This window comes from Medicago truncatula, chromosome 1 (genome assembly GCF_003473485.1).
Source record: "Medicago truncatula cultivar Jemalong A17 chromosome 1, MtrunA17r5.0-ANR, whole genome shotgun sequence".
NCBI lineage: Eukaryota > Viridiplantae > Streptophyta > Magnoliopsida > Fabales > Fabaceae > Medicago > Medicago truncatula.
Genome location: NC_053042.1, coordinates 47,104,866 through 47,121,207, shown reverse-complemented (window position 1 = coordinate 47,121,207; position 16,342 = coordinate 47,104,866). Strand labels below are relative to the sequence as shown.

Below are 16,342 nucleotides of genomic sequence, written 5' to 3'. Positions count from 1 at the left end.
TATTTCATTCTATCATTAAAAATGTTATTATCTTAAATAAATTTATAGATGAAGATATTAATTATAGAAGGCTAGATCACCCCCACACACCTATAATGAAGTTGCTTCTCCACCAATAAATTCAGCCTCAAATTCCAATCCAAACAAGAATGATTGTTGTATTGACAATTGTTGCACAACACTCAAAAAAGTAAAATAATTGGTGGCATATAACAAACCAACAAAAAAACACAATCTTGTTTTGTTGAAGAGAGAAGAAAAGAGACATAAAAGTGTAAAGAAACAATCTTAAACATCTTTAGATCAAACCCAATTGAATTGAGATGCAGAAACATAATTTAGGATCATCAAAATCATCATCAAAATGCACTGCTGTGTTACCCTATCAAACACCAAGATTAAGGGATCATTACCTTCTTGGGAAGAAACTTGGACAAGGACAATTTGGGACAACATATCTATGCACACACAAATCCACAGGGAAACTCTATGCATGCAAATCAATCCCTAAGAGGAAGCTTTTGTGTAAGGAGGATTATGATGATGTGTGGAGAGAGATTCAGATCATGCACCATTTATCTGAACATCCAAATGTGGTTCAAATTCAAGGAACCTATGAGGATTCTGTGTTTGTGCATTTGGTGATGGAGTTGTGTGCTGGTGGTGAGCTTTTTGATAAGATCATTCAAAAGGGTCATTATAGTGAGAAAGAGGCTGCAAAGTTGATGAAGACAATTGTTGGTGTTGTTGAGACATGTCATTCTCTTGGTGTCATGCACAGAGATCTTAAGCCTGAAAATTTCTTGTTTGATACCCCTGGTGAAGATGCTGAAATGAAGGCAACAGATTTTGGTCTCTCTGTGTTCTACAAGCCAGGTTGATTTCTTGTTTCATTAAATAATGCTTTGTGATATATTTCATTTTAGTGCTTTTAGGATATTCAATCTTTGTTGTTATTGTTGATATCTATTATGAAATTATCGTGATTCTTTTATGTGTTAGCATTAAGGTTTTAAATCGTGGTCCCGATCCTTTTTCAAAAGCTTGGTTAGCATTGTTTTAAATTATGTAATTATTTTATGTGTTAACATAAGGTTTTAAATTGCGGTTACACTCTTTTTTTGAAACATTGGTTAGAATTGCTTTCAAAGTGGTGATTCTTTATTGATTTCACAACATTGATGCTTGTTTTTTGTGTCAATTTTGGGGTTTCAATAAAATGATGTTGTGTGATAACTGCTCCCCCAATATATGTTTCATTTTATTGTTTTCAAGAGATTCACTCTTCTTTGTAAGCAGTTGATGTTGAAATGAATGATGAAATTATTGTAATTCTGTTACACCTCGCCGTTTCTTTCAAAGGGACTATTCTTTCTTGATTTCATCACATTGATGTATTTTTTTTCTGTTGTCAAAAGCACAACATGTTATCTTCTCTATGTGCAATTTATTTCTGGATTTGTTTTTAAATCTTGAATTTTCTGAAGCTAGCAGCTAGCTGATGGATATGCAATTGGCTGTAAAAATTTGATTCCCAACAATAAACCACATACTTCTGTTTTTATGAGTTAAATTTTATTGAATTGTTGTGTTTTGGTCTGTGATATATCTTTAGTTCCATACAACATTACAAGTTTTTTTTATCTATTTTACTTCTTCATCAAATGCCATTCTATTCCCTCGGTTTAAGCATATATATTTTCCTTGGTTGTTTATCAGTATCTATCTAGTATGAATGTATCATTACATTCTCTTTAATTCTTTTCAGGACAAACCTTTCACGACGTAGTTGGAAGTCCCTACTATATTGCTCCTGAGCTACTGTGTAAGATATATGGACCGCAAGTTGATGTCTGGAGTGCTGGTGTGATCTTATACATCTTATTGAGCGGTGTTCCACCTTTTTGGGCTGGTAACCATTGTAGTTTCTGTTGTAATTATCTTGGATTTGTGTGTCTGTTATGCATTTCTTGTCAGTATATTATTTAGTGATCTACTTAATATATTTTTTATGCCTGAGCTACAATCACTTTTTCTATAACCTCCAGAAACCGAATCGGGAATTTTTAGACAGATTTTACATGGAGATCTTGATTTTGAATCGGAACCATGGCCAACGATCTCAGAAAGTGCTAAAGATTTGGTAAAAAAGATGTTGGAGAGGGACCCTAAGCAAAGAATCTCTGCTCATGAAGTCTTATGTGAGTTCCTTTAGTACTGATTGTTACTGCATTTTTATGTGCTAGGGCGTTATAATATCGCCGGTTCGTAGGATATCCAATGACAATGGAGTATATGTATTATCAGGTCATCCCTGGATTCTTGATGATACAGTTGCACCTGACCAGCCTTTGGATTCTGCTGTTTTGACACGCCTAAAACATTTCTCGGCGATGAATAAACTTAAGAAGATGGCATTACGCGTATGATTTTTAATGATGTGTATACTATCCATTTCTAGTTTTCATCTAACTCTTGCACTTATAAGTTTACATCTAAATATTATTTTCAGGTCATAGCGGAAAGACTATCAGAGGAAGAAATAGGCGGGTTAAAAGAGTTATTCAAAATGATTGACACCGACAACAGCGGGACAATAACTTATGAGGAACTCAAGGATGGTCTAAAACAAGTGGGCTCTAATCTCATGGAATCCGAGATTAAATCCCTTATGGAGTCGGTAAGTAGATTATCGTTATCATAAAATGTAACGGATATAAGGGGTTTTATGTTACTTCAAATTTTGGTTTCCTTCTTTTGCAGGCTGATATAGACAACAATGGAACAATAGACTATGGTGAATTTCTCGCGGCTACACTGCACTTGAATAAGATGGAAAGAGAGGAGAACTTGGTTGCAGCTTTTGCCTATTTTGACAAAGACGGTAGCGGTTACATCACCATTGACGAGCTTCAACAAGCTTGCAAAGACTTTGGCCTCGGTGAAGTACATCTGGATGACATGATCAAAGAGATTGATCAAGATAATGTAAGTTCGTTGGAGTTTATTTGCCGAATCACCAGCATGTGCTGATGATGTGATTGTTTTCGCTCTTTAATTCTACTAACAACTTCGTCGTTGAATCCATTTTTGGTTTTTTCAATATAGTTGATGATATCCCTTGATTTTATTATCTCTAAGATTATTGAAAGTTCAATATGTTTTTGCTTTCAGGATGGGAGAATTGATTATGGAGAGTTTGTGGCGATGATGAAAAAAGGCGATGACGATCAGGTTGGTAGGAGCAGAACCAAGAAAGGGAATATAAACTTCAATATTGCAGATGCATTTGGAGTGAAAGAAGAATCTTCTTGATATGCTAACTGAAACCTTCTGTACAGTTAGGAAGAAGGAATGGTAGAAGAAGAAATATTATAGTCTAATAACTTTCATAGCCCACATGATTATGATATGTTTTATTTTGGACTTTGTTTATGTTCTTGATCAATGTTTTAATTTAATTGATTTACATATTCTTCAGAATCTTTCACGGAAGTTTAATATATTCAGCACATATATATTGTGGTTGGCTTTGAATTTGATGGTTATGGTTATAAAAAAGGAAGCAACAGTAGGTGGATCGTGCATGCACTTTCAGCACTGACTTCATGCAAGTCTAAATATAGTATTGGTTTTAATTTGATAGTACATTTTGTAGAAATGTTTAGACTGAATTTGAACATATATGTCCGTCCATACACATATCAATATGATGTTGGGAGAATTTGAAACATAACTCACCTAAGAAAAGAACTTAAGTTCAATTCTTGAAGTCGCCTATTTGAGAGAAAGTCTAACATCATACAAAGAAATCAGATGACTCATTACACATTCGAGAATTAGATTTATAATGGACTCAAAGGGTCCACGCCTTGCGGATATCTTAGGGTGTGTAAGTTTTAAATTGAAGATCCTAATGTTATATATAAAAAAAAATCATACAAATATTGTCACATTAAATTAAGAAAAGTTTGAAACTAAATTTTAGATGTCATAGTTGCAACTAATTTGTGTTTTCCTCTCACTCTAATTTTTTTTATCAAAGAAAAATAACTAATTTGTGTTTTCATTATGAGTTTAATAACTACTGTCCAACACTAAATTAGACACTCTAATGGTCAGAATTTAAGTGTTAACATTGATTCGCTACACTGTGGCAGGAGTTTAGCTCCTTCTACCAGATTCAACTCCTCATAGAAACAAAGAAAAAACTCTTGTTGGTACATCAAAATCTATTTAAATGTCTAATCCCCCGGTTTGTATGGGTTATAATCTCTTGTAAGATTTCTGTGTTTTTATCTAGGCTAGTCTTGCAGCTTGCGTCGTTTTATACTCTTTTTGCTCCCTTTTAGATACATCTTGTGCGTCAAAGGGTGATTTTTAATATATTATTTTTGACCTCTTAAAAACAACATTTTTGTCACGGTTAAATGAAATATCTTTATGATCAAGTGCAATTGGATATCTTGGTAAAATTCTTACATTTTTAATGTCCAGGGATTAAGTTCTTTGAGTATTCAACCCAACAATTGGGTTTAAGTAGTTAATAAGTTTACGAATTGTTTAGGAGAACTTGGATTTAATTTTTGGTCAAACTTTACTTATTTTTCGGCCGAATTCCGAATCAACAAGTCTCTTTTCCTATTAGGAACCGGAGGTTAACACCAAAAAAAAAAGGTGTTCACCACATCTTATTAATAATCAAAAGTATCAATATATAAGGAGAAATGTAAAAAACAGGATTGGTAACTAGTTATGAACAATGCCACCTTAGCAAGTTTTTTTAGGGGAATCCCTAGCGATGTTATTAGCTACATGATTCACTTTTCTCCCAACAAAACATATTCTAAAGTTTGATTACTGCTAAATTGTCAGGTCTCATCGTGTTTAGTTAATCAATCATATTATTTTGTAAGTATGTATATTATTTTTGTTTTGGTAACTTTTTTTTTTGAATCGACAAAATATTATTAACCAACAAGTCTGTGCGAGAAGCACTAATAAGCTAAGGTGAAAAGAAAAAAAAAACTAAGAAGGGGAAATCGGTTGCGATACAAAACACTGACTCGAACAAAAACCCCTTCAAAAACCACCTTCAAACAAAGGTGCCGCCTAAAAAACGTAACACACAAAAAACACCAGGAAAGCACCCAAAACCAAACGAGACACCAAGCAATGAGGCTGAAGTATACTATCATGAAAGTAGCATACTCCCACCTCACTACCAGCCGAGCCAAAAGCCCTACAACAGCAGGTCCCCTACCCAAAAACAGAAGCGAAACCGTATGCCTGCACACCAGAAACCACTGCAAACAACTACTGTCAAACAACCGAGCCAAAACTCCCAAAAAACCATACGCACATCTGCTGTGAACAGCAAGCTATCAGACCTTCCAGCAGCTATAAAAACCTGCTTAATATACCATACCAGGTAGCAACAAAACAACCAGACACACCTACAAAACCGTCTGCCCATCTCAACCTCCAAGACAAAAGCGAGGATTCCAGCACCACTCGTAAAACAAACAAGACGCTATATTTAAACGCGCCAAACCCCACTTCCAAGACAACAACTTAATTCCATCAACCATCTCCAAAATGTCAATAATCTTATTATTAAAAATCCTATTATTACGGGTCTTCCAAACCACCGCATGCCAAATTAACCACACCCCTCGTCTAAGCTTCTTGTCCCTCACTTGTCTCGACCAACAAATAGTATGAATGAATAAGTTTGGGGGAGAAATAAAATTAAAATTCAACCAACCCATCACAACCCGCCACACTCTAGAAATCATATCACAATGAAGGAAAAGATGTACCGCCGTTTCGTTTTGATTCCCACAACAAACACACCGCCGAGACTCGTCCGGCCCCAAAAGCCTCCTATAAGCTAGATTCACCTTAGTCAGAATCCTATCAAGAAGCAAAGTCCACGAAAAAGCTACCACCTAGCCGGAGCTTTACTCTTCCAAATTTCCCAGAAAATAACTTCCTCCACTTGGGTCAAACCACCTACTACCGGCATTACATTTTGAAGAACCACATAACAAGTTTTCACGGAGAAAACACCATCCTTCTCCGGTTTCCAATCCCACCTATCAACATTGTCCCTAAGAACCACCCCATTCAAACGGCCTATAAGCAAAAGAAGACTCTCCTTTTCCCATTCAAACAACTCTCTCCGCCAACCTAACCTCCATCTCTTGATTTAACGAAAGAGAAAAAAGTCTTGGAAAAGCTTCCTTTAACGGTTCATTAGTCACCCACACATCCTTCCAAAAACGCGTATCCCCACCATTCCCCACCTTCCTCATAACCTCCCTTCCAAACCACCTAACCCCTCCAAACTCCTCTAAAGCTATTAGATCTTTCCACCACCTAGAAGCATGATTCGGCCAACCCTCTCCCACCACCATACTTCTATAACCCACATTTGGCCCATATTTATCATGAATCACATCCTTCCACAAAGAAGATTGATCCTCAATAAGCATCCATCTCCACTTAGCTAGAAGACTAATATTAACCAATTTAATGTCTCTCACGCCAAGCCCACCTTTACCTCTAGGTTGACACCCTTCCTCCAACTAACCCAACAAATCTTCCTTCTCACCCCCCCCCCCCCCAAAGAAATTTTCTTTGCATAGCTTCCACCTTTTTAATCACTTTAACCGGCATCTTCAAAAAAGAAAGATAAAAAATAGCCATCGAATTTAACACCGAGTTTAAGAGGACAATATGTCCACCTAAACTAATGTATTTATTCCCTCAAGAATTAAGTTTGGCACTAATACAATCCAACACCGGTTCCCAAGTAGACATACTCTTCGCCCTAGCACCCACCGGTAATCCCAAATACAAAAACGGGAGAGAACCAACACTACAATTAACATTAACACCCATAAGACAACTCTTGTGGAAATTCACTTTCAAGCCGGAGACCAATTCAAAACCTCTTAATAAAGCTTTAATGGTCCATAAATTCTCTATAGAGGCTTCACCAATACCCAAAGTATCATCCGCATATTGAAGATGAGAAATCACCGTTCCACCCCGTTTAATCTCAAAACCTTTAAATAAGTTACGATTCACCGTGTTCGTCATAAGACCACTAAAACCCTCTGCCACCAAAATAAATAGGAAAGGTGCCAAAGGATCCCCTTGTTTTAACCCTCTTTGAATATCAATTTCTTCGATACCATTCACAAGAACCGACATACTCCCACCACACACACATGCCTTCATCCAAACAATCCACTTCCCCACAAAACCCACCCTTTGAAGCATATACTCCAAGAAACTCCAATCCACCAAATCGTAAGCTTTCTCAAAATCAACCTTAAAGATAAGACATTCGCGGTTACTTAACCTCGCTTCCTCCACCACCTCATTCGCTATCATCACCCCATCCATCAAATGTCTACCTTTTAAAAAAGCCGATCGAGATTTGGAGATTACCGAATTCATCACCTTTGATAATCTTCCGGCCAACACCTTAGCAAGAAGCTTATACCAACTACCCAACAAAGAGATAGGTCGAAACTCATTAAGAGCCACGAGACTCTTCACCTTGGGAATAAGAGTGACAAAATAAGATAAAAGACATCTCGGAAACACATTATTACCATGAAATTGATCAAAATAAATCATCACCTCATGCTTAATAAGATACCAAAATTGCTTAATAAAAGCAAAATTAAATCCATCCAGGCCCGGACGCTTATTACCATCACTCTCCTTCACCACCATCTCAATTCCCACCAAATGTAGAAGGTTTTTTCTTGGAACTTGTGCATTCAATGTCTTAAAAGTTGCAAAAGTTATACTTTCAATATAAAATTTATTTTTAATTTCCATTTTAAACTCTTTAACTTAGGCACAAGTTAACAAGACCCTTAGAGAAATGATATTTGTACAACCATTTTGCGATAACTTTTGGACAACTTTCTCTCTCATATTCTCATTATGTTATTTTCCTCTCTCTTCCTTTTTCTCTCTCCATTCTTTTTGATCAATAAAAAACAGAAAAACAAGGTTGTCATCAAATTTGTCTTCAAATGGATGTACATATATCACTACTCATATTATTATAATTGTATTTTAAAAGTAATTGTCAAATACTCAATATTCAATTTTTATTAGACGTCGACACGTTGGTATAATGGTTTTTACGAAAGAATTTCTCATTTCATTTCATTCATAATAAGAGAGTGAATATAATAATAAGGTGGATAATAGAAAATATTGATACAATAAGCATGGAGTGAGCTTAGATAAGGTCTCCAAGGTTATCATGAAAAAAGATACCGACATCCAATTTACCTTCAGTTTCGAAAAGAGCACAGTTGAAGTTGCATTTGATCCATTTTGTCGGCGGTTTAGCCCAAGTTCGATCAACAGTCTGCACATAAACATTGAGACGGTGGCACCACATATAATATTGAACCGTATCTAAAGCTAAAACACAAGATGCTTTAGCGTTAACCAATTTTTGTTCCCATAAGCATGTATTATGAGCACACCAAATACTCCATAAAATAGCCATAAATCGTGAACGATCTTCCACATCAAGAGCTGCAAGAATGCTAAATATAATAGATGAAAAACTACCACTTGATGTCATGTGTGGTCTCTATTTTTAAGTAAACTCATATGTAGAATTCATATTATTGAATAAATTTTTGCAAAAAAGTTTAAAATATTATAAGAATCTTTATTAAAAAATATTAGAAATTTTTTAACGAAACATAAATTAAATATGAATTTTAATATTTTTGGTGGTTAAAAATTCATATTTAATTTATGTTTTGTTGAAAAATTTTAACTTATTTTGAAAGAGATTTTTATAATATTCTACACAATTTTATTAAAAAATAAAAATGGTACGACTTTAAAATAAGGACCAAAATTGATAATTGACAATTTTATACGAGTAAATGTCGAAAGAAATTTTTAGAGAAAATAAAATGAAAATTTGATATATTTATAAGGACCATAAACATATGAGTCATGTTAACCAGTGCCCCGGGACACTAGTTAGGAAAACTAAAAAAAGAAAGTTATAAAGTGAAAATAACACATTTTTATGTTTTTGAGGAATTGACAATGCAAATTTCAATGTAATACTTACTACTACCTCCGTCCCTAATTATAAGACCCTTTTGAGAATTTTTTTGGTCCCGTTTTATAAGATTCATTTGCTATTTCCAACTACATTAGTTATTTATTTACATACCTGCCCCTATTTATTATACATCTTTTTCTTCAATCAGCAAAAAATTGCATATGGAAAACATAAACTAACTCTCTTTCTTAAGGATAAAATTGTAAAAACAATAGTGTGCTCGTGATTTTCGGATATCAAACCATTAATTGATTTGAATCGTTAATCTTTGAACTCTCGATTTTTATTCGTGGGAAGGGAAAAAAATGAGTAAAAACCCTTAAGACTTTGGATTCGGGGGTTGGTTACGCGAAGGGAAGGTGCTAGCACCCTAGGCGTCTATGGTATTTCATAGGAACCTCTTACCTAAATTATCTTGTGCTAAATTGATTTGCTTATTTGAAAATTATTACCTAAAAAAATCTAAGTGAAAGAATGGAGGGAGAAGAAGTATATTTTTGGTTATTTTTATTTGATTTTGAAGGATTAACTCCTTTGCCTATATACCCTTAAAGAAAAGGGATCAAAACCAATGTAGTTCACCTAAAAAATTTCTTTTTGGTGGGTTGGATTGATTTTAACAATTTTGTAAAAAAAGATTTTAAGAAGAGATTAGAGGCCTCAAGGCATGAGAGAAAAATAAGATGAGGTTGGTCAAATTTTAATTACAAGAAAATCAAGTCTAATATGAATATTAAGTCAATTAAGCATTTGATTAAGAAAGTAAAAGGAAAAAAACACTTGGGTTACCAACCAAGGTTTATTAAGAAAATATTTCTGAAGTTTTGCATATTTGATTTTTTTAAACTAACGGTGAAAACTAACGTAACGGCGTAACGTAACAAGAAATAAATGTCAAGTGTCGGTGCATGTGTCGGTACATATTCTCATATGGATATTTACAAGGGACCTATATACATGCTAAAGCCTCAAGAGAAAATAAACGACAAAAACAAAAAAAAAAAATAAAGTGCACAAATTAAATTATATCAATTCCTAAATACATACTAAAAATTAATGACAAGAAATTAAAATATGCATGAAATGATTCTAAATAAAATGCAGATATAAAATAAAACCATAAAAAGAGTAAATAACAATTAAAAAAAATCACAATATTTTTTTTGGAAACTTTGAAGAAAATTTTTTAAACAAAAGAGGTGCAAAAAGTGAAAACAGTGGTGACAATAGGAAAACAATAGTGAATTTTAAAAACAGTGGGCTCAGACTGGACAAATCTAGACCGTCTGATTAATCAGAGGATCCAGATCCAATCACAGGAAAGACTCATCACAGTCACTGGATCAAAGATCCAAGGGTTAAAAAACAGCATAAAGTAGAGAAACAACACAAGAAGCACAGTGACTGTCAGATCAAAGATCTGACGGTTTAAACAGCAGGCACACAGTAGACCGCAGACAGACAAACACGGATGGAACACACAGTAGCCATCAGATTTTAGAACGATCCAGATCTGATGGTTCACAGCGCGAGGGATCACCATAGAACATATACGCGCGTGTAGGAAACAGAGGGAGTATATAAAGGGAGAGACAACAAGGAAACAACACAAAAACATTTATCATTCTAAACTTAGAGAGATTCTCTCTCACTTCTCTCTAAAAACTTTTTCTGGAAAACGGAAGGAGGAAGATGAATCTACATCTTCTCCGGCGAGCTTCGCCGCTCCGGCGCAGTGGTTTGCCGGCCCAACAGGGCGGCGCGCAACAACATGTTATAGATCTGTATTTGAAATCTCAAAAAAAAAAAATCATACTTTTTTCAAAAAAAAACGACGGATCTAGACATCCTTTTCTTTCTTGTTACCAATTTCAAATTTAGTTTTCGAAAATGAACAGCAAGCATGTCTAGATCTACATCTTTTATTTTTTTCAAAAAAAAAAAAAAAGAAACGAATGAAGAAAGAGAACGAAAGAGGAGAATCAGTTACCTCTTTGGATCGGTTAAGATCTGGAGATAAAAGTCTTCGGAAAACTTCAAGTGCCTTCTTCTTCTATTCCTTCACGTGAAGCTTACATTAGATCAAGATTCGTTGTGTTGTTGTAATACCAAAATTGTTGTCGTTTTGAAACGATTTGAGAATCGGTGATGTTGTTCTTGCTCGAAAAATGGTACGATCTTGGTGGTTATATGATGATTCGAGTTGGTTGTTGGGGAATCCGGTTCAAATCTATGGATTTTTGTGATTATTTGTGCTTGCTGGAAAAATCTAGGTTCATATGTTCATGATGATGTTCACGATGAACTTCATGATTTTTTGCAGTTTGATCTGGAAAAGAGAAGAAAGAGAAATTTTTGGTGTTTATAATTAATGCTGCTGAAATCTCTGACGCGTTTGACATTGTGCAGACTTTTTATTGTAAAAAACTAGGGTTTGAGACTGATACATACCAATGACGAAAATGCCCTCTACTGAAACTTGGGCAAAAAGAAACCCTCAGGACCAATAAGAACAGGACACATGGACTTAGACTTAAAGAAATAAAACTAATAAAATAAAAGCAAAATAAAATAAAAAGAAGAAGAAGAAAGTCACTCGTGACTCTTCTTTTTGGAAGGTTAACAAAATAAAAAAATAAAAAGAAATAATAATAAAATTGATAAAATAAAAAGATAAAAATAAAAATAAAAAACTGTTCCTTCGAAACTAAATATGGTACTTTAAAGTAACCTCCCTACCGAAATTTTGATCGAGACGACTAGAAAATACGGACCAACTTTTAGATGTTTATCGTACAAGCGGAAAAAGAAATTTAACTAAAACGGAAAAGGGGAAATTCATTTATATGCGAATACGCGCAAAAAGATTTTAATTACATACCGGTACGGATAAAACTTTAAATGCCTAAAAAACGAACAAAGTGGTTTTTAAACGTACAAAATGCGAACAAAACTTTTAACTACTCAAAAATACGAATAAGAGATTTTCACTACTTAAATCGTGACTAAAAAGGTTTTGACCACTGAAAATTACAAATTAATAACGATGAGCATATTTAACTGATTGAAAAAACGAATGAAAAATATTTTAACCAACCAAAATACGAATAACAACGTTAACTACTTAAAATATGAATAGAAATATTTTGATGAGCTAAGAATATGAATAGAAAGTTTACCTGACTAAAATACGAATGAAAACAAATTGACTATTTTAAAAAGCGGAAAAAATTAATTGGTAAAACTTTAGGGTATGACAAATAGTAATTACAAACAACATTAATACAAATACACACTTTCTTAATTCCCGTAGTTTTAGCAAAAGAGTCTTATTATATATAGGGACAAACGTAGTACATTTGATATCTTAACCAGTGCGCCCCGGGACACCGGTTAACATTTTTCCAAACATATTTAATCCAAATATATACTCCCTCCGTCCCGCATTAGATGACTCATTTGCAGATGTGTAATTTTGACCTAACTTATTTTGACCATATTTTTCTATTAATATACAAAGATAAATAATATCATATAAGATGTCGTTAGATTTGCCTCGATGAGTATTTTCAAAATATCAAATTTTTATAATTTTTTCTAATATATTATTCAAGATATTTAAACTCAAAATTATGCATTGATATGCGTAATAAGGTCAACTGTGTCAAGTATTAAGGGATACAAGGAGTATTTTGTATTATACTCTTCTTGTCTCATGTTAAGTGACACAGTTGACCTTGTCACACATACCAATACATAATTTTAATTTTAAATAACTTCACTAATCTTTTAGAAAAAATTATAAAAATTTGATATTTTAAAAATATTCATTAAGACGAATTCAATGATATCATATATATATATATATATATATATATATATATATATATATATATATATATATATATTCGGGGAGTGGTTATGGTGCATAAGGAAATCCTTATGCACCGTGCATAAATCCCAACATAATTGTTTCCTACACCCCCAAAGTGAGCCAAAACCATTTTTGTTCAAAATAAAAGAAATCTGATAGTTGTGATGTGTTTATGCACGGTGCATAAGGAAATAACTTATGCACCATAACTTTTGCCATATATTCGTACAAAAATACGGAGTTCAATAATACCCATCTTCAAATGGGTGTCATCGTAGGACGGAAGGAGTAATAAAAATGAATAAAATAATAATAAAATTGGGTTTGTAAGAGTAAATAAATGGATAGGATGAAGGAAGAACATAAAAGGATAGAGTTGAGAGAGAGAGAGAGGAAGTTCTCTCTTCTTCAAAATGGCTTCTGCAACTGCTTCTACACTTTCAACTCTCTGTTCTTCTTTCACAACCCATTGCTCAATAAAACCTCATTTCTCTATTTCTCATCAACCTTTCTCTTCTCGTTTTCCTTCTCACAACCTCTCTTTCCAATCCACTTTCTCACAACGCTTGCCTCTGTTACCCGCTCCCAAATCCACTGAATCTTCTGTCGCGCCTGTTGATTCTGATTCTCAAGTATCGGAGTCTGAATCCTCTCAAATTGTTCAGTCTCCTTCATGGGAGAAGGGTCTTTTTGCTGTTGTAATGGTGAGTTTTTAGAGGATTTTTTTTAATGTTGAGTGTGGATTGGGTGACCCTTTTGTTTCAATTGTTCAAAAGTTGCATGCTTTATGTATAATTTTTAATCTAGATTGCTCTATGGGTGAAGGCGACGCAATTGAGTTTGCATATTTTTGGCTCTATGACCATGGTTTTATCTATTTTATATGTTTAGTCATTCATCTGAAATTATTTGTGATTGAAGTATCGCACATTAAAGATTAGGAATGGTTAGTAAAGGACCCCTGGAGTTTGGCCGAATAGTAAGTCAAGTCTGGCCAATGATTGTTCCAACCTATATTTTTGAACTTGGGTTCTCCCGAATGATTCGTCCTTAATTGAATTTATTAATCATCTAAGCTCAATAAATTAGTTAATAAAAAAGTTAGTTTGGATGTTTAAACTGTTTTTTGTATTGTTGGACTACTTCCAGTTTGTTGGGTTGGTAAATAGGTATTTGCTGTTTATTGTTTTGGGGTCTCTGTCTCAAATTTTATGTTCTGTTCTTTTGCTTTTTAATATTTTCTTGTGTTGTTTTGTTTAGATTGGTGGGCGCCAATATATTGTTCATCCTGGCCGCTGGCTTGTTGTTCAGAGGCTCAAAGGTGCCAACGTTAACGACAAGGTATACAACTTGTTTGTTCTTAAATTCTGCCATTTGACATGTTCCACTTATTCATTTTTGGTCTTTTAGTTATGCAGTATTCGTTAAACTCATTATTTTGTTCTATATGTGATTGTTAACATCACCAACCTTTGTTAACATCACCAACCTATTATCACCATTTGCTTTGCACCCTAAACATTGCCTCTAAAATTGCTACCATTTATTAAGTAATGTTAGCTTGCTCATACAATATATTTAAAACTATGGTCGGCCTAGGTATGATGCGAGTGCTTCCTGCTCCCTTTCTGGTTTCGTGAAATTGACTATCATTAATGACCTGAACTATGGGTAGGACCTATAAATATAATATAAAAGGGTTCAATGCAAAAGTAAGTTATAAGAAACTAGGCCTAAAGAGGTATTTTAACCATATGATGTGAGAAATGAATGATTGAAATTATAACCATTGGTTTTCAAACCAATGATTATAATTTGTCACTTTTCCCTTTGAAGCGATTTCTTCCTTTTCCATTATCTGAACATCTGCTGTTATTTTCAAAGCGTTTTTTTATGCACTGTACATTAATTTTAACTCTTGGAATTGTAGATCGCCCTGCATAAGGTTTTACTGGTTGGAACAGATACATCCTGCTACATTGGCAAACCAGTGGTAACAAATGCTGTGGTATATGCGACAGTGGAAGAGCAGGTACTCTTCATTCTCTCTGCTTTTGTTCTCCTGTTAGGAAAAGCTAAAAGTAAAATACATCTCCTACCTTAACCATTTTGTTTTAATGCAGGGTTTAGACAACAAAGTAATTGTATTCAAATACAAAAGAAAGAAGAAGTATCGTAGAACTATTGGACACAGACAGGTATATTAGCTATCCTTTTACTTTGCAATCCAATTATTTATCAAAACTTTGCGCGATTGAAATGTCTATATGTGGCTTGGGAATTAATTCTTATGAGCGAATTATCTTACCCTTAAACTTTCTGAATGGAGCTTAGAAATATGGGAATCCATGTTGTATATATGATGAATGTATGCCTGTAGGCACATGAGGCTTCCATGTCATTTTTTATGAATATTTAGTTTACCAGAATTTGATGCTTGATTTGGTTTTCAACTTGTGACAGCCAAATACACGCATCCGGATAAATAGCATTATGGGCTATGAGGACTACCCAAAAGTTACCATGGACGATATAAATTTGGAATCATCATGAACATTTTGTGCGCTATGCGAGTATTGTATCTTCTTTCATCTATAATAACTATTAGCAATCAATTTGCCATGGTTAGTTTTGCTTTTATCATGGATGGAGTTGTTTGAATGTTTATGTAGCTATTGTATGTCATTGTAATCTTTTGTTTCCAAATACATTGCTATTTTCCAGTCTCCAATTATCACTCCAATTCCTACTATGAAGAGCCTGTTTACTTTGAATGTTACTTTTTCAGTTCTCTTTACCTTGCATAGAAAGATTTGTTGGAACAAATTTAATTTGAAAATGTTAATCATTTTTTATTGGTCCCTTTCATCTAATCGGAGGAGCAAGCATATCATATATTTTGAAGTATTTTGTTTTTTAAGTACACAAGCAAATTATAGTCACTCCTTGGACCGGATACCCGAGTTTCCAAAAAAAGAAGAGTACAAGCAATTACGTTTTCATCTTTAATTCTAAAATACGTTGAGATATTGAATTTACTTAAATCTAAGGTTAAGTATATTTTTATCTACTAAATGTTCACTGTCGTGAACATTTTTATTTAACATCTGATGTAGGAGAAATTCTTGTATAGTCACAAACCCAAATTGAAGTTATTTAGGCACACACTCATAAAATACATATCATTTAATTATTTTAAAAATACATATTATTTAATTATTTTCTCTTTCATACTTTTTAAATTCATGTGAGTGTGTCTAGATGAGTTTTATTTATGTTTGTGTCTAAGCAACAACTGATGTAGTGTCATGAACATTTTTGAAATGATGAAGACCTTGAAA

At 33.8% G+C, this 16,342-nt stretch overlaps 2 protein-coding genes across 2 annotated transcripts; both read left to right on the top strand.

Annotated features, from left to right (window-relative positions):
• Positions 1-79: 79 nt before the first annotated feature.
• On the top strand, positions 80-3,537 carry LOC25484972 (calcium-dependent protein kinase 11). The gene is made up of 7 exons (XM_013614070.3): positions 80-876; positions 1,769-1,912; positions 2,049-2,201; positions 2,308-2,423; positions 2,513-2,680; positions 2,764-2,988; positions 3,175-3,537. Exons 1-7 carry the CDS (start codon positions 324-326, stop codon positions 3,313-3,315), a joined length of 1,500 nt encoding a protein of 499 aa, XP_013469524.1. The 5' UTR covers positions 80-323; the 3' UTR covers positions 3,316-3,537.
• A 9,813-nt stretch (positions 3,538-13,350) lies between these two features.
• On the top strand, positions 13,351-15,775 carry LOC25484971 (50S ribosomal protein L21, chloroplastic). The gene is made up of 5 exons (XM_013614069.3): positions 13,351-13,705; positions 14,262-14,342; positions 14,932-15,033; positions 15,125-15,199; positions 15,465-15,775. Exons 1-5 carry the CDS (start codon positions 13,415-13,417, stop codon positions 15,552-15,554), a joined length of 639 nt encoding a protein of 212 aa, XP_013469523.1. The 5' UTR covers positions 13,351-13,414; the 3' UTR covers positions 15,555-15,775.
• The last annotated feature ends 567 nt before the right edge of the window (positions 15,776-16,342 follow it).

Coding starts and splice junctions, on each gene's coding strand:
- LOC25484972 (XM_013614070.3), top strand. CDS start 324: ATGCAGAAACATAATTTAGGATCATCAAAATCATCATCAAAATGCACT. Junction 877..1,768: donor CTCTGTGTTCTACAAGCCAG/GTTGATTTCTTG, acceptor AATTCTTTTCAG/GACAAACCTTTCACGACGTA. Junction 2,424..2,512: donor TTAAGAAGATGGCATTACGC/GTATGATTTTTA, acceptor TATTATTTTCAG/GTCATAGCGGAAAGACTATC.
- LOC25484971 (XM_013614069.3), top strand. CDS start 13,415: ATGGCTTCTGCAACTGCTTCTACACTTTCAACTCTCTGTTCTTCTTTC. Junction 13,706..14,261: donor GTCTTTTTGCTGTTGTAATG/GTGAGTTTTTAG, acceptor TGTTTTGTTTAG/ATTGGTGGGCGCCAATATAT. Junction 15,200..15,464: donor GAACTATTGGACACAGACAG/GTATATTAGCTA, acceptor AACTTGTGACAG/CCAAATACACGCATCCGGAT.